The sequence below is a fragment of the Rhipicephalus microplus genome, chromosome 10, assembly GCF_043290135.1.
Source record: "Rhipicephalus microplus isolate Deutch F79 chromosome 10, USDA_Rmic, whole genome shotgun sequence".
NCBI classification, from domain to species: domain Eukaryota; kingdom Metazoa; phylum Arthropoda; class Arachnida; order Ixodida; family Ixodidae; genus Rhipicephalus; species Rhipicephalus microplus.
In genome coordinates, this window is record NC_134709.1 from 22,904,567 (window position 1) to 22,928,053 (window position 23,487).

At 47.6% G+C, this 23,487-nt stretch overlaps 1 protein-coding gene across 1 annotated transcript in view; it reads left to right on the plus strand.

Annotated features, from left to right (window-relative positions):
- Window positions 1-23,487, plus strand: part of LOC142774623 (hillarin-like) — a 117,935-nt gene that overhangs the window by 84,898 nt on the left and 9,550 nt on the right. The window contains exon 2 of the mRNA XM_075875205.1: window positions 21,869-21,985. Coding sequence (XP_075731320.1) covers window positions 21,869-21,985 — 117 coding nt within the window. The remainder of the gene's footprint in view (window positions 1-21,868; window positions 21,986-23,487) is intronic.

Sequence of the window (23,487 nt, forward strand, 5' to 3'; positions counted from 1 at the left end):
GTATTACTACGCCAAAGGGCAGGCTTTAGTGATCACAATAACAAAAAAAAAAAAAGAATTCAGTGGGACGAAAAGAGCGCGTGCCGCCCATTTTAGGGCTTGGCTTCAATCGACTTTCTGTCCGTATAGCGGGTCGTACGAAAGTCCTGGCACTTGAGAGTTAGACGCGGCGTTTCTATGTATAGAAAGCTTAGTTCCAAGCACGGTGGTTCCAAGTGATGCAGCCTTGAACGCCGCCACTCCTTCGGCTCTATGTGAATCGAGGTCGACGGTACGTATCGCCACGATCGCAACGCCGAGCGAAAATGTTCGGCCGACAGTTTCTTTTGTGGGTTGCCGGGCCCATTAATAAGTCGCGAGGCGCACAAGACAGTCACCGCTACCTAATGGCGAGGTTAATGGAAAATAAAAGGATAAAACGAACATCCTCCCACAGGAATGCGCGCGTGCCGCGGTCTGTATGTGGGCGTCTGCTCCTTGCGTTCACGGCCTTTTTTTTTTTTTTTCGTTTGGGGAGACATCCTGCGGTGTTGCTGTGTACTACTGTAAAGAGTATCTAGCCTTGTTTTCGTCGGGCCGATGTCGCCTGGAATGGAGGCTAGCCCTAATTGCCGCCGTTCGTCCACGCCACTGAAGATGAATCGACGCCAAGGTGTGGTTTCAGCACAACTCGGGTGTGGATAGTAGCATCGCGGTGGCCCTGTTTGGGCAGTTTGGAATGTCTACCTCAAGGGGGCGATTGAATGGCTTCCTATACCGTTGTCGCAGGGCTGATTGGTCGCGTGCTTGAGGTGCCTTGGGAACGTTGGAGAACCGTGGCATTATTCGCGATCTCATGTATGTGCACAGTCGGCCAAAACTTCTAATATTGTGCGCAGGGGCCACTTTTCTGTCTCTCAGTGCCATATTATGGAACAAAGGTACAAAAAAAAAATGTTCCGTGGACGTATGTTTTGTGGGTGTACACTTGTCCTCACCTTTCTTGTTGAACCTATTTCAGTCGTGTGGCAAATATACGCAAAGAAAAAAAAACTGCCCATCATTCACAATAGCTAAAGATTTGGCCGACAGTACCTCCTCGACGACACTCGCGTATCTGGTGGTTAAGGTCCTCGACTACTGACCAGAAGGTCACGGAATCGAAACCATGCTGCGACGGCCGCATTTCGATGGAAGCCGAACGCTGAAAGCCATGGGCGTAGTCTGGAGTTAGTCTTGGAGGGTGCAAAGCCGTTGTTGCGTCGCTGTGGAGAGTGTCGCAGTGGAGAGGTGGGGAGTGCTTGTGTAACTTGAGCGGGGCGCAACGGTTGGTTTAGCTCGGGGTAGGCGGGTGTAGGGGGGGGGGGGGGGGGGTTGGAACGTGTTTCTTTTGTTCTCTCACGCCAGCGTTCGTGCTTGAGGCCCGGGTGATGGACGTGCACGTACAAGAACCACAGTCAGTTGATATTTCCGCAACCATCCACTATAGGACGTCTTTCATAACAAAATCGTGGTTTCGGCAAGTATAAAACCCCAACATTTATAATATGCAGCGCTTTCAGAATCAGAACGGGGTACGTATCTTCGCGATCTCGAATCTCAAGGAGTCAACGGGTATTGCGTATAGCTTGGCGACTTTTTGGCAAAAAAGACCGTTGCAAGGCTCTCGACGTGCCAGCCGGGTTTCCGTTTTTTCGTTTCGTTATACAAAGACTTCCTACGTTCACGCCTGTGTTGAGAAGCGTGACGCCTTTGTGAGACTGCTTTTGGCCACCCACGCGCCACTGAACGCGCAAATTGCATGTGTTCTGCGCAGTGACACTTCAAGGCTCAAGGTATACAACTCCGCACTTTAGACCCTCCTCTGCTCGCAAGTCCCGTTCTTTCTCGCGCACTTGTCTTTTGTCCGCGAAATACAGGCCGTGTGTTTTCATGGTCGGTGTAGCTTCCGCCGACCGGTTGGAATATATAGGTATACGGCGGTTCACACTTGCGAAAGTTGACGTATACTGTGGAGCACGGTGCACGGTTTACGTGTATCACGCCAACCGAAATGAGCGCCGATTCGGTCTTTCGTGCCCGAAACCGAATTCCTGAAACATCGAGACCCTTGACGCCAGAAATCGAAGCTTTCGGCCTACCAAGGTCTGTCATGAAACGGGTATTCGCAGTGGTCATTATATTTTTTCTGTGAGGAATGCGCCCTTGCATGCATGGTTCGGTGCCACTGCCTGGAAAATAAAAATAAATAAAGGTGCATGTCTATTTTTCGCGCTGGAATCGAATCAACGTAAAGAGAAACTTCCTTTCGCAGAGTTTTTTTTTCCTCTCTACGTGCGACACATTGTCCCCCTCCCCCCCCCTCCGCCCCTTCCCCTTTTTTTACAGCATTCTGTTGCTCTGTCACGTTTTGATTTGGTCTCAGTTCAACCAGAGCTTATGGGCCATGGCCATGAAACTGGAACTATGACCAAAGTTTCGTATATGCCGGGCTTGACCCAAACCTGGCAGGGCAGCACAATGTCGTTCAAAAAATGAAAAGAAACTGGATCATGGGACATGGTTCCACTGCAACCAGATCGTACGAATTTGACGGAACTATAACCAAAGTGACACCTAGTTTCATTATTTGTTTTCGTTAAAACCCCCAACTCCAAATTTCGGCCTGGGGAAGAAGGAGGCTAGATTACCCCTCCCCCCCCCCCCCCCCCCTGGCTGCAGTCCAGATTCACACAGGCCCGAAGTTGTGGCTGCCAAACTGACGGCCCTGGGCTTCCACATTGGCCCACAATCACTCGTACGCATAGAGTTTCCCAATATACACTAGAGGGAACTCTGGCGCTAGTGTCCATGGGAGCTGCAATGCACGGCGCTTCAGCGAGCATGGAAATGATGGGTAGTACACACATTTGTCTAAACTTCGTACTTCTGGCCTGCTTTTGGCTCCGTGTGTGTTCGTGTGGCTTGAAGCTCTTTTCTCGCGAAACAAAAATCAGCAAATATTCAGCGATTGCGCTTCACCACCCTATTTTTTTCGAATTACCTTTCCAAATTGGGTCACGAAGCTCAAAAGGGTTGAATCTTTCTTTTAAAACAAAATCGAAACATAGCAAGAAACGAAGCCGCAAGTATGATTCGCCGCCCGCAAGTACGAAGACAAGGCAAATGTGTGTACTACCCATCATTCCCATGGTCGCTGAACGATCGCAGCGCCAGAGTAGTGCCCTCTAGTTAAGTTTGAGAAACTCTATGCTCGTACGCACGTGAATTGGCCCCTTCCAACTACTGTCAGTTTCCTGCTCCGGGTACCTTGCTTGAAGACCTACAACAAGCATTCTTTTTCATCGTCGAGAAAAGACGAACGTACATTGTGGAAAGGGCATCTGCTGGAGGAGGGAATTTGAACAACTCTGCTTGGTGCGAAGCTTTGAGTGTACAGTTTATGTGCGAAGCCAGGAACTTTCCAGCCACCCCTCGTATATAGCAGATGTGCCGCCACCTTGTTGCTGTGATAACGTGACACTCCGGCATGAAGGCGACTTTGGCGACCCCTTGTGGAGCAAACCTCGTAGGTTCTCTTATGCAATCGCCTAAGGCGAATCGAAAGCGAATGCCATCTTTTCTCAAGTTCATGCGTTATTCCTCTCCCGCTATCCCCCGAAAGTTTTGGTTTTGCAAGCTTTCTGCGTTTAATCTTTGGACGGGCAACAATGCTATGTCATGGTGTCATCACGTGACGTCATAAGTTTGGGTGGTTTGTGGCCTCATTGAGGACGTAATGTAGTAACGTCATCAAGTGATGATATTTTTTTTTTTGCATCACTCCTGCTGACGCCGCGGTACGATAGTCGGCGCTGACGGTGAATTTTCGAGATTTGGTGGGTGAGCGAGCAACTTTATTGGTGCTTGGCAAGGCGGTTTTATTACGTTAGGCATATATAGGCTCCTACCAAAGTATGTTTCTCTAAGCTCCTACTCCTTAGACTCTTAAGCGATTGGATTGGATTGGATAAACTTTTATTTGGTCCTCCAAAACACCGATCACTGTGCTGCGGGCAGCTCCCACGTGGGAACTGAGATGCCAAGCTCCTCAGCCGCCTCGCGGGCTTGGTGGACAGCCCAGAGCTGATCTGCCAAGGATGAGCTGCGGATCCTAAGCGAGTGTTTTCCGATTTTAAAGATGATAGTCGTTTATGGGATACTTGAACGCAGAAATTTTGGTCTGTATGTTGGTCTTGTCGATCTGTCTGTTGACACGATTCAGCCACCGGGGCCAAAGTTTGGCCACTTGCTGAACGCCCAGCCAAGTTGAACAAGTGGCTGCGTTCATACTTGCGAACATTGGCGGTCAAAAAACAAGTATTGCACATATCTGAGGCGCGACAACGATACGCAAGTATTAGGTGGTGTGTCCCTTTAGAAATACGTCAAAGACGTAATTATAGAGACACAAGCGTTTCTTAGGCAGCGCTGAAAATGCGACGCTATGCCCGAAAGAAATTCAGCTGAAAACTATAGTCATGTCTGAAGACAACATATCGTCTTCAGACATTTGCAGCGAAGCATGCAGATATGCTGCCAATTCTTTCATATATCAGGACGTGAATCAATAAAGTCATAGAACTTAGACTCCCGCAAAACAGTGATCTGTGTTTTGGAGGACCAAACAAAGTTTATCCAATCCAATCCAAGAAGGATGAAATCGGAAACAACTGAGGACCTGAGAGCGCGCGGTCACGACAAGTTCGTGCGCGCCAGACGCATTCAGCGACGACTGCGCATGTCTCCCAAGTCCACCTCGGCGTCGTGCATAATACTGCACCGCAATATACGACGTGGCCAGACGCGGATTAGCCCGAGTCATAGGCGAGGCGGGCATCACTTGCCGAGGAAGCAAGGGAGGCGAGGTTGATTATCTGTGCGTGTTCCATGGCCTGTTTTTATTTTTCCGGCGACTTGCTTTCTTTTGTACATAATCTCTCGGTCTGTATTTCTGTTTCTTTGGCCTCGTGTTCGAGGTTCTTTGTTCGGTACAAATCGTTGTAGGCCCCCTTCTAGAGTTCGTTGTAGCTTGGGGGGGGGGGGGGGGGTGAGAAGATAGGGCGGTAGAAGTTGAGGAGGAGTGGAGAGGTTGTCGACGAGGTTTGTAGGGACCGTTGCACGATGTCTTCGCGTGCCCGGTCATCTCGTCGCGTTAGCTGCGAGCTTCCACGAGAACTTTCCGGGAACAGGACGAATCTCAAAGCTGTCTGTATACGCGACCGAACCAAAACACGACTCCAGAAACACGTAACAACGAACAAAAAAAAAACAAAAAACAAAATGTGCACGCGTGTGCTGGGTATACGTCGTTTTCGTGTCTATACCTACCTTCCTTGATTCCTCCGTTCATGTGTTTTTTTTTTACTTCGGCGGTATTTTTATTTTCTTTCTCCATTTCGTTTGATCGTGTTGTCACGCATCGTGATCCCTCCACGTGCAGACACGCCAGAGCCGTTTTGATGGAGGGCCCTCATCTCGACAGCAGTCGGCGCCAGTGCTAATGTGAGCCTCAGACTGTCTAGCTGTAGCCCTCGTGTGTGGGAGGTTTCGTGTTGCGTGCGGCTAACGGCGTCTTGTAATCGTTATACTTTTTTGTTTGCCTGTTTATTCGTTCCGTGGTCGCTTCACTTCCGGAAATAGCGCCGAGTTGCTGTACGTATAGGAGGGAGCGGAAAGAACAGCGCAGCGCTGTGCAGCGGTACCCGGAAAAAGAAGTGCCCGAGTCGTCTCATTGTTGTAATAAAGGAAATAGTGAAAACGTAGTGAGAAACGTCTTCAGGCACGAGCACTTTCTTTCTTTGTTTTCCTCTCGAGCGAAACAGTCCCAATCGTCTGGATGACACTCACGTTAACTTGAGTCATGCGTGCGACGGTTATCCCTGCATGATTTTCTCTCTCCCACCGCGAGCGTCTTGTTTTGAAGGGAGAAAGCTGAAGACCAGCTAATCTGAAACCACCCCTGAAACCTAGATATCGAGCTTTAAAGGCGCCTTTAGCGAAACATCAAGTCACGAACAATGAAGTTCAGCGTATTTATAGGTGCGCGCGGGGTTCTCCATACTGGGTCCAAGATTTACCGCACACCCCCACCTCCAACTATATTGCTTTAGTTCAAAAAAAAATGAACTCCGCAATGGATGCAAAAATGGAAATGAAGTGATGAATGGCTGCCCAAGAAGGCCTGTCTTTGTCCATTAAAAACCGTGCGCATTAAAAAAAACTCAATGTTCCGAAAGAATAAACAAGGTTATGGGGCACAATCAGGCCCCCTTTAGATGATTGAGAGGGGGAGGGGACACACACTCTCTGGTCCCCCGGCTATGTCAACACCAATTTACCTCTATTTACATCGCATAGTTTCAGTTTGTGCCTGCTTCAAGTACACGATCGCGGCCTCAACGCTCGTCATTTCAAACTGGCGTGGCTTGGGAAGCGCTGTATTTGTGAACCTCAGTCTATACGTTTCTGGATTGCCAAATGTACGCATAGGGCCCATAGGAGTATACCGCATGTGAGCTCCTTCACGTTTTTTTCGCTGTCATTTTTGCTGTAATGATTACATGTTCTAATGTTTCTGATAGCATTAACATGTTGCACTCGCCGACCAAAAGTTTAACGTTGGCCTTTGCCATGGGGCCATTGTTGACTAAAAGGAATGTTGATCAAAACACCTTCATTCCACCACGCTTTGTTAGAGTGTCTTTAGTACACGACATGCATCATTGGTACTCATTTTTGTGGCAAAAGGCATGTAACAGTGTGACCGCGTTACGTTAAACGCTTTCGGTACTCCGTTTGGGCTATATAATGCTTCAAGTTTCCACTGTTGACACAATCTCTTGCGCACTGCTTTGTTGGCTGAACTTTCAAAATCTTGCGAAGCGTTTTACCGAAGGGCTCATTCGAAACGTCTTGCACCTCCTTGCGGAGATAACTTCCTTTGTACATACTTTGTTAAAATGTCCAACTGCGGCACTTGTGGGTAGCCATGTGTTGGTGTCTGACCACACGGATTCCGAGAAAAGGTCAGTGAGAACAGTATCAGTACTTTCATGAAAGTAAAAGAGAAGTCGAGGTTCGGAGATGTTAGCAGGAGGCCTCCTGAGTGTCTGTTTGCTATTGGAATTATTATATTTGCGTATACTTCTTTTGTTTACGGTCCGGTCTGCATTTGAGCTCGCGGTATTTTCAGTACGAATGCGCGTCTTGTATGCAAAGCAAGCTGCATAATATGATAAGGCCAGCGTGAATTATACACAGGAACACGTGAACGGCATCCTATAGAAAGAGCTGCAGGACAGCGGCGCACGTGTGATCAACATATAAAACAGCTATACGGAGGTTGCTGCCCGCATCTCGAAGCTGCTGGGAGAGGCTTACGCGGTTGCGCTATACCATTCCGCGCTCATTGTGATTTCTGTCTGTGAACGCGAAGACGTTCCAGCGAAACCAGGACGGCGGCCGGTTTTAGTTTAGACTCGTTCCAACTCCACCCCCCTCGCCTTTTCTTTTTACCGTATATACGCGCGTAATGGCCGCGCCCGTGTAATAGCCGCACCCAGAACTTTCTCAAAGAAACCTCACAAAAATATATTTCAATAAGACTCGTGGAATAGTCGCACCTTAATCTTTTTTAGCCTTTTTTTTAAATCAGGAGGAGAAAAGAGGAATGAACTTTATACGTAGAGACCGGCAAGTTTAGGTGGCCGTGCCTAGGCCTCTAAAGAGGAGGAGGAGGAGGAGTAAGGGAAGAAAATAAAGGCAGGGAGGTCAACCAGAAGCACGTCCGGTTTGCTACCCTGCACTGGGGGAAGGGGTGAGGGGATTAAAGGAGAAGAGAAATGTGTCAATGGCTTGCCTCGAAGCCGCCTCACGGGCATGGTCGAAGAGTAGAAAGTTCCGAAGCTTTTTTTTTTTTTCATTTTCCTCGATTGTGATCATTGCAGCACGTGTTGTAGTCCAATTAACTTCGGTCACTTCGTTTATTTAACACCAAGCGGGAACCGCGTCTTCAGTTAGGTTGTGCCAGAGTATGGAAAGTCTAGTTTTACGTTTTCCCATAAAACAAGACTAATTCATGGCTGTTTTTTTTTACGCCAGATACACACGGACGAAAAGAAACGGACACCACGGGCGGTACCACAGACACCACCGGCGCTTTTTGCGCTCGTGGTGTCTTTTCGTCCCTGTGTGTGTTGCGCAAAAGCAGCCATGAACCAGTACCTTCAACTCGCCCAACTTTCAGTATTCTTGGTAGCTGCAATCTTGTGCATGGCTTAGAATAATATTTAAGATATGTGGCCAAGCAGATGAAGAAAACTGTTTGAAGAGAGCGGGCTACTAGGCAAGGCTTTCCTTCCTTGTCAATGTCCTACTCGATACTATACTTCGGCGGACGAAACCGGAAGTCGTCCAGGCGGTATGTCTGTCAACACTGAAACTGTGTATACATGGCAGCTTGTCCAGTTTCCGGCACTCGCTCTGTGTATTCCGCACTGAATGGTTGTGTACGTCTGAACGGTTGTGTACGGTTGTGTAGCGTATAGCTCTCGCCGATCGGCCCGCCGTACGCTAACTCCTAGTGGCATGTAGCTCTCGCCGAGCTTTGCCCCGTCCTCGGACTCCTTCGACCGTGTCCTAATCTCTTTTTTTTTCCTTTCTCGATTTTTACTTCTCACTCTGTATCTTTTAATCCCTCCTTGTCCCATTCCCTTGTGAGCTACTGCCGAGTTGTCGCACTTAACGATGAGGATGATTACATCATCGGGATGGCGCGCACCCATAAAGGGGGAGATGGGCCAAGAACCGGGCGGCAGGATTCCTAAAGTAATTGCCTGTGAAACTAAAATCAATCGGAAAAATTTGTTGGGAGATAAACCTTCGAATAAATGAAAATTCTTACTGAACAAGCGTGAACTTACTTGGTCGCACTTTGCTGTGGACAATTGCTGGGCTCACTTTTCTCTTTCTTTTCTACTATTTTACCCCCCCCCCCCTTCGTGGCGCTGCCATCCGCCAAATAACACCGTCTGGGCGGCTGAGGAGAGCATTCCTTGCGGATGTTTAACTGGATTTGTCAAACTGCGGTCGTGTTTCCTTAAGAACGGTGCGAAAAATGCTTGAAGGTCACAAAAATTGAACAAATTCGACCTTATCTGGGGCCCGAGGCGTGTTTCTGTATATGACGAGTAAGGATGACGAGGGCGAGGAATGACCTTCTTGCAATCGCGTGATAGTGGTAAAGCTCGATTTTCCCTTCTCTCTATATAATATACTACTGCAATTGACTAAATACAAGTAGCCCCGAAACATGGACCTATTTAGAAAAAGTGGTTAAAACTATTTAGAATATGTGGTACTCTAATATGGGAGAGCTGCCAGCTGAAAGCCGTCCCGTGGGTAGCGAGAACCAGTGTTTAGAAAGAAGTGTTGAACGATTTCGAGTACTTCGTACTCAACAATGAGAGAGCTCTCAAAAAAATTCTAAGATTCAGAGTACTCGGTACTCTACTACGGGAGAGCATAAAGCCGTCCCCTGGGCCTCACATCGTTTAAGAGAATTTTATTTCCGTATATATCATACACAGCTTATGTGCACACATAAAAATGGACACTGGTGAACAATGCGTATGTACAATGCAAGCTGTTATATACAGCGAAAGAACTTAATGCATATGCAGTGGCGTACAATGCAAAATTGTACAACAGATACAGGACATTCATGACATCGAGATGATTAAATTTAAATAAATAGTAAGGCTATGTGAATAAACAAGGGGGGGGGGGAGTCATTCACAGTGTAGGGTGATGCTTAGCATTCACCTGTGAGGACAATTTGCTCTCACGCTCAAGAAGAATATTTCACCAAAAGGACATGTTTGTAAGGAAGAAAAGGAAAACACACACTGTAATGTCACAGTGGTACAAGCTCTAGCCTACCTCCTTAATAGGGGAGGAAAGGACTCACGTGCCACCGCATTTAACGAAATTTTAAATGCAAGCTCACAGTATTCGCCGAACCTCCTACATTTCACATCCATTCTGTCAGCCCTGATGGGTGTGCTGTCCGCAGAGATTATTATCCGCCAAATCACGAGACGATGAAAAAAAAAGTACAACTACACTCATTTCTCGAATGTACATCGCCAAGAGCAAACATTCTTTAATTACATGATGAATGAGAGTACGAAGAAAGGACGTGCTGGCTGGCCGAACTATCGCCTATAGCACGAACTTTTCTTGGCATTGAAGGGAAAGCTACGGAGTCGGTGCTTTTGCACCATGTAGCCCTACGCGAAGTAGTCCGATGTTGGCGCGCGTCTCGCGAGGGATGTGGAATGAAAAGAAGAGAAAAGTGAGCTCCGTAACTGTTTCTCAGGGGAAGGGCCTCAACAGTTGCTCACGAGGGGTGGGGGTGAAGGAGGGATTAAAAGAATAGGATTAAAAGGTAAAGACATAGAGAGAGGAAGGAGATGGTGAGGCGCAGGGACAGCGAACGACCGAAAACGACGGAAGTATAAAGAGGAGATAGGAAAATCGGACGCAGGAGTCCGCGGACGGGGCACCACTCAGCGAGAGCTCTTGTTCGAGGACGGCGCACCACTCGGCGAGAGCTCGGCGAGGAGATGGCGTAGGGCGAGCTCAGTCGGCCGGAGCTGCGCTGTCGGAGATCGCGGGGGCACAACCGGTCGGCACGAAATCCAGAGAGTGAGTCTGTGTCGCCTATAACACGCACTTTTCTTGGCATTGAAGGGAAATGTACGTGGTCGGTGCTTTTGCACCGTGTAGCCCTACGCGAAGTAGTCCGATGTGACGTGCGTCTCGTATAAATAACGCTGTGGAAAGTGACGGGGGCGCACCATCAGAGTTTCATATTGAGCTATACCCGTACAATGGCGGGACTTTCTCGCGCGTCCGGAAACGCTGTAAAGTTAAATAAATACAACAGTCTTGCCGGTGTGTGCTGCGTCCGGTCTCAAACGCTTCACGTATAAAACAAAGGATGAACATTTATATTTCACGTCGAAAATGCGGGTGCTATTGTGGAACTACATTCACTGGCGGTAGGATGTGCGCGATCTGGCTCTGTAGCCTTCGCTTCAATGCCAAAAAAAGTTGTCGCCGAGTATAGGCGACGCGATATGCAATATAAGGTAGAGGCCGGTCATAATGGCGACTATGTAAGGGTGGAGCCAAAATTTTCTTTGGGGTGGGGGGTGGGGTGAGGGGGGTTGGGAGGGGTTCAGTTATACTCTGTATGTTCGTGCGTATATATATATATATATATATATATATATATATATATATATATATATATATATATATATATATATATATATATGTGTGTGTGTGTGTGTGTGTGTGTGTGTGTGTTCCCTTGAACTTTATTCGCGTTTCTTTGATGTGAAAAACCAAAGAGAGACATTTCTTACATTTCAAAGGAACTTTAAAACGTACTTTCAGTTTCGATGTTAGGAGCCGGTAAATGAAGTGCCCGGAATTTTTCTATAAGGTACAGCGCTTGTGACCTTGAAACCGTCTACATGCAGGCAAAACTGCGAATTTCGGAATGTTCGGCTACGCACCCTGCTCCCCTGGTGGTGACAATTTGATCGCGCGAACCGGTGGAACGAACAGCTTACACAGCTCCGCTACTTAGAAGTTCTCGTTTTTTTTTTTTACCGCGTAATGGCTGCTCCCGAAACTTTCATCCCAAATCACGGGGAGAAGCCTTCGGCCATTACTCGAGTATATGCGATACCTGCCACTTGTTTTTATGAGCGCGCGCTCAACGCTTTAATCTATACGCCGGCGAGCTAAATCTCCTCCCAGCCTTTGGACAGTGTCTTCCACATTCTCAAAGCGCGCTTCACTCTAACTATGGCGAACTCATGCGAATGCGCACGGTGTACTGGGAGTGTACAACTAGACAACGCCGTCCACAACTAGAAGTACAACGCCGTGTACAACGCCGTCCACAACTAGAAGTAATCACCACCTTAATATCAAGCCTTACCATTGTCGTACTAACACATTCAAATTTAGTTTTTTTTCCTTTCACTGCCGAAATGTGGAATCAACTGTCCGGTGATATTCGCTCACTTCCGCTGGAAAATTTTTTACTTGCCCTTGCTGATTTGCGTTAAGTGTTCTTTTGTTTTATTGCTCTGTTGATCTGTTTGTTTGTTATTTTTTTTTCATTCTGTAAATGCTCACTCCTGCCATAGCCCCAAATTGGGGGCTGCGGTATGTATAAATAAATAAATAAATAAATAAATAAATATGTTAACAATCACCGCCAAACCTTGCTGGATATCCCTGCAGCAAAGGCGAGCTGCAGCCTCTGTTGTATAACGATTGAGTTTCGGTGCATAATGTTCATTTCGTGTATAGGAGCGGCCCATGGAGGGAATGAGACTTATTTTATGATCAAGCGCGTGTTCTGTTCGGCGCGTGGCAGAAAGAAAAAAAAAAGAAAGAAGATATGCTTTGTAAGTTTTTTGGGAAAATGACGTGCGAGTTTTGATTCGTGGCGATTGTTTTCGGATGCAGAGAAGAAATTCGGCGTTCATTTTCAAGAACCGCGGGTAATGTAATAGCGCGAAGTCGGGACGGACAGACGGAGGCAAACGAATCGATTTTTCCCATTACTTCACAAACAGGAATACATAGTTTCTTTTATGAAAAGTTCTGTACAAGGAAGCGAGGAATGCCGCGACAAAATTTTTGCGCACCAAATCAATGCTCACAATCGCCTTTGAGTCTTTTCAATATATGCAGTATTGAAAACAGTCGCAGGCATAGGTCAGCCAAAACTGTGGGGCTCACTCAGAATCACGCGTGAAATGTATTTACCGCTTAGTACCCTCTAGGACTGAGAACCACCAAAATTTTCCCGAGCCGAACTCGCCCTCGCGAAACATTTCTTCAACTGGACTCACATCTGACTCACTCGTAAAGACATTGCTCACCAGAACGCATTCAGACTCACGGCTTGATCTAAGTCTCAGTGAGGCCTAGTGAGTCGATTCACGAGCCCTTTATCCTAGAATCGGCTTTTTCGATCGTGGTGTCAATGTTTTTCAGCACCAATATCTCACGTAATCGGTGCTCTTCTATAGATGCCCTTTCATGTAGTACCTCGACCTATGAAAGCAACGCCGACTAAATTTCAAGGCCGAAAGGCTGCCGCAGTGACGTCAGAGGGTGGGGGCCCAGTTACGCCGCGAACGCGGCGGAAAGCCTGCGTTTTGTTCACGTTTTAGGAGAACCGACGCTCCCGTTCTCGCAGTTGCTGCGGCTAGATTGGGCCGAAAATTACTCGTCTGAAGCCTTGAAAGGCTTCAGACCAGTAAGGACATTTTTCTTGAGATTACAAGTTAATATATATTTATCAAGAACTTATCCGAAAAATTTGGCGACGGTGAGTTCATAGCATCCCTCTACGTGATTCAGGCTTTTGATTAATAAATATTTAAATGTGTATGACCGAAACTGCTTTAAAATACCTGTGAGGAGGAGGGAGCAAAAATTGGAGGCGTAAATGCTGTAGGCTGGTGTGCTCAGATTTGGGTGCACGTTAAAAACCCTAGGTCGTCGACATTTCCGGAGCCCTCTACTATACGGTGTCTCTCATAATCATGTGGTGGTTTTTGGACGTTAAACCCCGCATATCAATCTATCAGGGACCGTAAAGGGAAATTCCGGTAAGCCGGATAGTAATGAATATGAATAGATAGCAGTGGATTGTGAGGTCTCACTTGATTCGCGGATTTGATTCACGCACTCTAGTTTAATTTACGCCTCCATAATTCGCACGTTCCCTTGTCGCTATAGTGATCGTAATGTAGCAGGCGAACGCTGACAAATGTACGGCAATGACCGTGCGGCAGCAACCAAACGGTAGTGCGGAACATGCAATGAAATTTCGCCCCCACCCCCATCCACAAATGAAGAGCTCTGCGCATGCCTATAATCTCAAGTGACCTTTCACTGAGTTAGAGATGGAGAGAAAGAAGCAAGAAAAAGCAGAGAGGTTTGCCAGACACGCAGGGGTAAAAGAAAGATAAGGAATATAAAGGGCTTCAAAGACAGGAGAAGGATGAGGGATGAACGGAATCGCGAGCACAGGTCGGCGAGCACATCTATTCGATGGGGAGTCGCTCAAACTTATTGATTTCAGGCAGTTCAGTGGCGCTTTGGTACATGAGTAATGTCCTATAAAATGTTGTCTACAGAAAATGGTGCGGAGTCCAGTTGGTCCATAAAGAATAGGAGCTACACAGGACGGGTTCGATTGTTTCTCTTCGGTTCCCCAGGAGTCGCATGTAGAGGTGTCCGCCGTATACCGCCCTGAAATGAGTACGCCTTTATGAATGCAACATCCAACCAAAGGCGGCATGACAGCGTCTCGTCGGAGCGGGAAATCGAAGACTGATACGGCAAGGTATCTTTATTTGCTAGCTCGAAACCTTACTAAGTGGTTCTAAGAGAGAAAGGAAGAGAAAAGGGAGCCCCGTAACTGTCTGCTTCAGCGAGCGACACCTCAACAGTAGCTCACAAGGGTTGGGGGTGAGGAGGAATTAAAAGAGTAGGAATAGAAGTGTAGAGAGACAGAGAAAGAGGCGTGAGGTGGTAAGCCAAAGAGAGCGACGACAAATCGAGGGGATAGGAGAGAGATAGGAAAGATGGAAACACGGTCACAGTAGTCCGAGGACGGGGCACCACTTGCGAGAGCTCTCGTCGGCGTCAGGAGGTGGCGTAGAGCAAGTCCAGTCGGTCATAGCTACACTGTCGTCGGAGGTCGGCGTCAGGAGATGACGTAGGGCGAGCCCAGTTAGCCAGAGCTACGCTGTCGTCGGAGATCGCGAGGGCACAGCCGGTCGGCACGGAATCCATCGAGCGAGCTCGAAACCTTACAGGCGCAGTCATCTACGAGCTTCCAAGTGTTCTAGCTCTACAAACTTGATCCCTCGCTCCAGCTACAGCTATATATGCACTGCTTTCACTGGATAGTTTACCTTCTCGGTCAACAAACCTGAGCGACCGCCTGTAGACAGTGTGTGCTCCCCGAGTGTGCTCGTGATTGTGTGTACCTTCTCATCTTTCTGCAACCTCTTTTATCCCCTTTATCCCTTCCCCAGTGCAGGGTAGCAAACCGGATGTGCGTCTGGTTAACCTCCCTGCCTTTCCTTGCATCTTTATCTCTCTCTCTCTCTCTCTCTCTTACATTCTCGGCTTATTCAGTATCGCCTGTTTTAAGCCTCTCCAATGCACAACAAAGCTCCGATAACGCTGTGTTCGGTCACCTACTAGGCAGAACGCCGTTGTTTCTTTTTTCACTGTTTTCAACGTCTCTGGGTCAAGTCCATGCGCATCGCTTTTGCAAGCTCGTTTGGTCACCACGGCGGCCTCGATTTGCAAGAAAACAGATCCCACGAATCACTCGGCATTATCATTGTTCTCCTCGCGTGTCTCTCGGCGCTGCGGTGTTTAGTGGAGACAATGAAATTACGGGCGTGCGCGCGATTAACTCTGAGCCGTGGTTGTTTTTTGTAGACAGTTTGTGCTTTATTCGGGGTGTCCCTGCTAACCCTAGCCACAGTTTTGAATACTGCCGGCGCACTGTGCAGTATGTACAGGGCAGTATGTGCAGAGCACAAATGCTTCATAACATACCAGTAACAGGGCACGTACACTTCGGCACATCTATGTATCACGACCAACATAATAACGTTGCAGTGTAAAAGATAGTTGCATTAAACATCAGCGCTTGTTGCAAATTAGTATTGTGCGGATTATTGCGTTACCAGTGGTGCTTTGTTGGTACTGACTTGTTTGTCGCGTGCATCCGAAACTGCGACCAAGTCGAATGTAGTGGGTCCGGATCCCATCGACAGAAAGAGAGCATTTTCGTCCACTTCGATTGCTATCAATTAAAGTCATAATCATTTCAGTACAAATAAAAACAAATAATGTTCTTCGTGCCTTCTTTATTTGCCTTACTTGCGTGCTGGTTTCACTGGTTCTAACTTACTACGAAGTTGATCCACTCCCTTTGATGTTCCCCTAAAGAATTGTAAGCTATACGTCTTTGAAGTAATCGCGCGCTACTATGTGATGTAATTGGCGTTGCATGCCTGCGCACTTTTTGAATTTTCCCAGCTACTCAACATCGCTCACGCTACTGCACGCAACTCTGCCCTTCGTTATGTGGAAACATAGTTAAACTACTTGCATCGTCTTTAAGACACGTTCGTGGGCATTTCTGTGTAACATCGCTGTCTTTTTTTTCTCTCTCCTTTTTTTCTTGTCTACTATACGTATAGTCTTCGAAGAACACTTTGCCCTAACCTAATCCAACTTGCACACTGCTGTGAACCAGCCTGCTTCGGCGTTTCGTGCGTGACTCGCGTTTATGTGCAGCGTACCGCAGGATACTGGGTCAGCGTTTTCCAGAAGGCTTCAGAAAGGAGAGCGTGCCGCCGTGGCTACCGACGTAATTGCCTTTGTTTTCGTTATTTCCAGTCTGCAAAGGGGCTGAAGCGCCTTCCTCTCCCTTATTTCGTACGTAATGCAGAAAAACGAGAGAGAGAGAAAGACGTCCACTGCGCGTAATGCGTCCATAAGGGGTCCATTAATGGCCTCGCACTGGGCCACTGTTCCACGCAGGCAGCAGCATTGTAGGTCAGGATGAACCGACGCCGCGTGAGGGTGCGGTGTTAAATGTATACATACAAGCGCGGTCAAGGCTCGGTAGGAGTGCAATCTCTGACGTCACCACGGTCTGCTGCTTGGCTTAATCGCCTCCGCGAACCCCCTTTTCGGCCCCCTTACACGGAGGATGTCAGCCGAAAACGAGCGAAGCACTTTATGCAAATTCACGTCGGTGTTTGCGTTTGATGTTGGCGGGTCCGTCGTGTGTGCGCGTATACAGGCTAACTTGTCTGTTTCGGTATTTATCAGCGCGCTCCTTGGGCGGCGCCAGTTTGGAGAGTTGGGGGGGCAAGGACTCGCTGGACGTGGACAGTGCTGAGCATACGTGCACTCTTCCTCCCCCCCCCCCCCTTCCCGAGGAAAAGGTCTGACATAGCGCAAACATCACTTATGCGTCGTGTTTTGACTGCAGTGCTCTTAGCCTTGACTATGGGGGATGAAATCTCGGGAGCAAAAAAAGAAAATTAAGTCACTGTTGCCACCAAATGCAACAACGGTTCAGCGCTTGTCATCTCACAGTTGGCGAATCAGTCCAGTATCCCCAAATATCGCCGCAGTGCCTTCACTGCCTTTCATAAACGGGGTCGCGCAGTCTCATTTTTTTCATGACATATGCGCGGAGGTCAAGGCTTTTGTGTTATGCAGACGAGGCTTTACCTCCGGTCCAGGTATGATGTGCCATACGATGTCGGGCTGCTATCTGCGAGTTCCATCATACGCCAGGCTTTGATTTTCACTGTTCAGCTTCAGCTATGGCGTCGAGTGACTTGGCTTTCTGGTATGGGCTGTTCCTTTTCGCTGTGTCCTGTTTCTTTACTACTCTGCCCCCATCAGTACGCTCTTTATCTCTTTCAAAGATACTGACGCAAAAATTTTCAGATTTCTTTTATTTTGCGTGAAAGCGGAAGCACAAACTCTCTGAAGCCTTTGAAAGGCGCAGGTAAGCGGGAAATACAAATATTATATATTTTTTAAATGACGGTTTTGGCCCCGCCGCGGTGGTCTAGTGGCTAAGGTACTCGGCTGCTGACCCGCAGGTCGCGGGTTCAAATCCCGGCTGTGGCGGCTGCATTTCCGATGGAGGCGGAAATGTTGTAGGCCCGTGTGCTCAGATTTGGGTGCACGTTAAAGAACCCCAGGTGGTCAAAATTTCCGGAGCCCTCCACTACGGCGTCTCTCATAATCATATGTTTTGGGACGTTAAACCCCACATATCAATCAAAGGACGGTTTTGGTTCCTACTGGAACCTGTAATCGCAACGCGATGTGGTCTTATCGTCTCGTGTTCACGCGATATATCGCGACGTTTCCATGTCTGACCCGTTCCTGGTCCGTCAGTGACGTGCAAGCGGCCAGTTTGAATTCTTTGGTTCCTGACGTCATCACAACCAGCCGTACAGGCAGGGTTGGCACCTGGAATATTTACCTTTTTTTTCTTACCATGAGCGATCTTCTTCAGGGGGGGAGGGGTAGGAAGGCGGGGACTTTATGCGTTGTGTTTGTAATATGTTTGCTCTTGGGGGAAAAAGGCGGGGGGGGGGCACAAAGGGGAGCAAGCGAAAAAGAAGGGGGTGCTGCGGGCCCTCCCTGGCGCCGTTCCTGCATATACAGGTGCGTCAAGTCAGAACTGATAACGTAGCCTGACGTCGCGATAGTGTGGATGCCACTGGGTGATCTGTGCGAAAATAGACTTAAATGTCAAGATAAAATGCATTATCAGCGTTCACTGAGCTTGACACTAGCGCAGAGTGGCATTTGAGTAAAGGAGATTTGCATGGATCAAGGAAATTGCTCCAAGAGAAGATATCCAGCCGAAAAATGAACGAACACGGGAAATGGAGACGACGGGTGTAGCGCGCCCATGGTGCTTTCCGCGCCGGGAAAACTGGGTAATTTATGCGCACGCATTGAGCAAAAGAAGTCACACTGTGAGGCGAAGCATGAACAGACCTTTGTGAAATGTGTTGTTGGCGTGGTGCATGAAATACCACTGACTTGCGGGATGGTTTACATAGTCCAAACGACGGGTCGTTGTGTGAACATTATAGGGTCTGCATGTGAACATTTTAAATCGTTAAGAAAAAAGAGCAGGCTCGAATTCGGCCTTTCGTTGTAAACAGTGCAAATGTAGGCCAGCGCTGAATGAAATCGGGATCTGGGGCAGAAGCCATGAAAAAGATAGCACGTGAAATACTCGAATCGTTCAACATTGCACAGAATGGATAGACATGTAGCAGTGATAGCTCTGTGGCGTTGCGCTGGAAGAAAAAAATATTTCTTGCAATATTTTTTATATTGATTGATTGATTTGTTGGCTTTAACGTCCCAAAACCACCATATGATTATGAGAGACGCCGTAGTGGAGGGCTCCGGAAATTTCGACCACCTGGGGTTCTTTAACGTGCACCCAAATCTGAGTACACGGGCCTACAACATTTCCGCCTCCATCGGAAATGCAGCCGCCATGGCCGGGATTTGATCCCGCGCCCTGCGGGTCAGCAGCCGAGTACCTTGGCCACTAGACCACCGTGGCGGGGCAATCTTTTGTATAATCTCGAGCTAATAATAATACCAAGATTGCATACAGTGATCGTACGTTGGTTTATTGCATTTTGAATTTTTTTCTAGAGCTTGAAGTTTATTCATGGTTGAAGCATACATCAATATCTAATGGTTTAATGGGAAGGGAGCGGCGAAAAGGCAACTAAACTAAACTGAGAGATTGTAACATGACCATGTTACCGCACGAGTGTATTATAAACTTGAGTACTTGAGCCTGGCGTTCGCGAATGAACAGTTGGTAGCCTGGCCGATTTTCTGTCTTCTTCTCCGCTTCCTGTGTTCGTTCATTTTCTGGCTGGATATATATACTTCACGGCAGAGCAAACTCACCGAAATGTCGTGCCAGTACCCCTTTAAGAAGCAGTACCGGCTAATTCGCCTGTATCGCTAACCTCCTTGCTCGTAATACGATGCAGTGCGACCTTCTTTGCTACGCTACCATGTGCTAGGCGTCACCGCATTGTACTCTGCAACAATACGCTGTAGTTAGCATGCAGTATTGTTCTGATATAACATTGCGGCGCATCGCAGTTCTGCGCTGCGATGTTTCCTTTTTTTCGCTCGGGGCCGTCCACCTGCATACGCAGGTATTCTTCCCTGCGCGAGTGTTAAAAGCAAAGACGACGTGCGAAGGATCTGGAGCGTGGTGCGAAACCGTTCCGCGCGTAATCACTCCGGCGCGTCCGTCCTTCAGCGGGTCAGCTCGGCGCGACGGTCACGTGGCATAGGCGAAGCGCATGCGCGCCCCGCGCCGATAAGCACGCATCCGTGCTCAGCAGCGCCTGCTGTGTGTGTGTGTGTGTGTGTGTGTGTGTGTGTGTGTGTGTGTGTGTGTGTGTGTGTGTGTGTGTGTGTGTGTGTGTGTGTGTGTGTGTGTGTGTGTGTGTGTGTGTGTTGCGTGAATGCGGGCTCGCCCTCGCCTGGGCTGTACCACACGCCCACCGGTAGTAACGCCCTGATTCGCCGCCAAGAAGCTGTGTCGCTAATACACGCGCGCCACGTGGTTGTTCGTCTTCTCGGAAGTCGTCGACTTTTTGTTCGGAGACCACCTCTTTTTGTTGGCCTCTAGTGATCCTCCCCGAAGTCACGCTTCCTTGTTTCACGACTCTTCGGTTTGAGTGAGCGATGGCGTCACGTGACGACGTGATCACGTTACGTCGCAAATGTTGGTGAGACGAGAAGTCGTGATGACGTCGTCTAATGATTTCCTTTATCAGTCGTGCGGACGCCGACGGTTAATTTCTGGGATTAATAATAATAATAATAATAATAATAATAATAATAATAATAATAATAATAATAATAATATTTTTTATTTCTTCAAATAAAACTACATGTGACTAGGGCTGCCAAAGCCAATTGGTTGCTTGAGTGGCAGAGCCTGGCAGACAGCAAAACAAACCGGACGCGTTAGGCCTCTAAGGCTTTCGCCTTGAAAACACGGCTCCTACAGATCCTTATTTTTCTTAAAGGGGCCCTGAAACACTTTTTTGAGCAACCATGGAATCGATTCACTTAAAAATTTCAAGAATCCGTCCAGTAAGAGTGGAGCTCCAAATATTTGTCACGTGCTGCTATCACATTCTCTCGTCTCTCGTCCAGACGAAAGCGCTGGAAGCCAAGCAGGGAGAGATGGGAGGGGAAAACATGAAACGTCACTCGCGCCTCGTGACCTTGATCATTTTTCGCTTTTTTTTTCCTCTTAGAAAACGCGGCTTTCTCGGTGCAATCTCGCGCGCACGCGTGGATAAGTGGCGGCCTCTCGCGGCGACCTCTGTAACAACCGAGCGCGCCATGTTCCAATCAGCCAATGGCTGATAGATGGGCTCACTGGGCCTAATTCCGTGATTCGTCGAGAGAGGAGAAAGCTATTTTGAGCTGACTTTGATAACTTAATGTGAATTCTAGGCCGCGTGCTGCGCTATATTTGGCTTGCGTGTTGTCAGGAGCCTCTATTACCGATCGGCAGCGTTGTCTGACCATGCTCAAAAAGTGTTGCAGGACCCCTTTAATGCACGTGGTAGAAGCGAATGCGGTAGTCCAAAAAGTGTTGGAAACATCGAGCTTCTGAACGCCTTGCTCTATACTGACGCAGTAATAACGTCTAATTATTTGGCGAACCCTCCACCGCTTAGACATCAGTCGAGCAAATACAAACCGAAACTATGGAATTTGCATTTGAGTTACTCCGTTAAACAAATGTTTCGATCTCGGCGCAGTACAGCCGCGGCCAAGTCTGTGTAGAGCACGCGAACAGCCGGTTTCCACTCTGCGGGGCGAAACCTTGGGGCAGTATCAAGCTCTGACGTGGTCAGCCTGACAGCCAGGCCGTGCATGCTCCTGATGCACCACTTCAGAGCCCTAAACTGCCTCAAGGTTTCGGCCCGCACAGCAAAAACCAGCTGCTCGAGCGCTCTACACAGACAAGGCCGCGGCTTCACATAAGATGCTTTGGGCATTACAGGGTTAAAAAAAGGCTTGCAATTGTAGTCTTGCAGTTGACAAAAGTCTTAATGAGATTATGTTTTTGATGCTTCTTTTTGACATATCTTTTCTTCGTCAATTTCAGGATCCAGAAACGCAACGGACGTTGGAGATGCGACATCGGCTCGAGGAGGACGACCTCTACCGGCAGTTTGCGAAGAAGCGGCAAGAAGAAGAACACCACATCACGCACCAAATACAGGTACGACCTTGAACTGCACATTTAATTCAATGAACCTGAATTTGCTACAGCCAGGCAGTGCTAATAAATTGGGGTGACTTTGGCGCCGATCAAAGCTGTGTAAGTTCGTGTAGTGTGCTTATTTCGACAGCATGACAAATCTGCGTAAGCTAAAGCAATGACGTAAAGTGAATCAATGAGATTAAGAAGTTTGCGGGTACACAACGTGGCCGCAGAAGGCACAGGACTGGGTTGCTTGACGAAAGATGGGAGAGGCCTTTGCCCCGCAGTGGGTTTAGTCAAGCTGGTCATCATAATGGTGAAATAATTTGATTGATTGATCGATAAATCAATCAATCAAACACAGTCATTTAATCACAACTAATCGGCGAAAAAATAGATAAAGGATCATAGAATACTAGCGAGAGCACATCGCTCACTCAGTCTGTTGAATTCATTGGCTCACTCTGTTGATAAAAGAAGTTATCGAGAATCAATCAATCAACGAATCTTTATATTTGGTTTTTCGGCAGCTGCAGCATATTGATGCTGGGAAATAAATCGTAAATAAATCACGTTAGTGCAGTCAGTCAGGCAATTTATAATTCAACCTACTGGTACATAAACCAGCTATGGGCTGGCGGACTACATGTCTACAGATGTATCGCTTGATAATTACTTGTACCGATCGGTCTAAAAGTGAACAAGCTTGCTTATCGATATATCAATTCATTTATTACAACCAAGTCGCGAGATGGGATTCCTGCTGCGGAGCTTGCATTTCCACGGAGAATAAGTGGCAGAGGCCCATATACATTGATTGAGCTGCACATTAAGGAACACCAGACGATCAAAAATTTTCCGAAGCCCTCCGCTGTGGCGTCGCTCCTAACATTGTGTTTCTGGGTTGGAAAATGTCAATAATAATTATGAGTTATAACAACCGACCAGTCTACAAGTCAATCATATCAATTAATCATTTTATTGACTACATGTGCTAATAATCAAGCCACAATACCTGAGTGAGTCCAACCAGTCCATCCGCCCGGTATATATCCGCAAGTCATACTGAACTATCCAGATAAAGTTGTTACTCGCTCTGCTAAATCATCTGTCTCTTCAATCAATCAATCAATCAGTAAATAAATCGCCCCGCCGTGGTGGTCTAGTGGCTAAGGTACTCGGTTGCTGACCCACAGGTCGCGGGATCGAATCTCAGCTGCGGCGGCTGCATTTCTGATGGAGGTGAAAATGTTGTAGGCCCGTGTGCTCAGATTTGGGTGCACGTTAAAGAACCCCAGGTGGTCGAAATTTCCGGAGCCCTCCACTACAGCGCCTCTCATAATCATATGGTGGCTTTAGGACGTTAAACCCCACATATGAATCCATAAATAAATAAACAAATCTTTCTACAAATCCATCAACAAATCCAATAAATCCGTTCGATCAATCGATAGAATAAGTATTAATGCAATCGATCAATTCAATCAATCAATGAAATAATAAACAAATCCAATAAACCA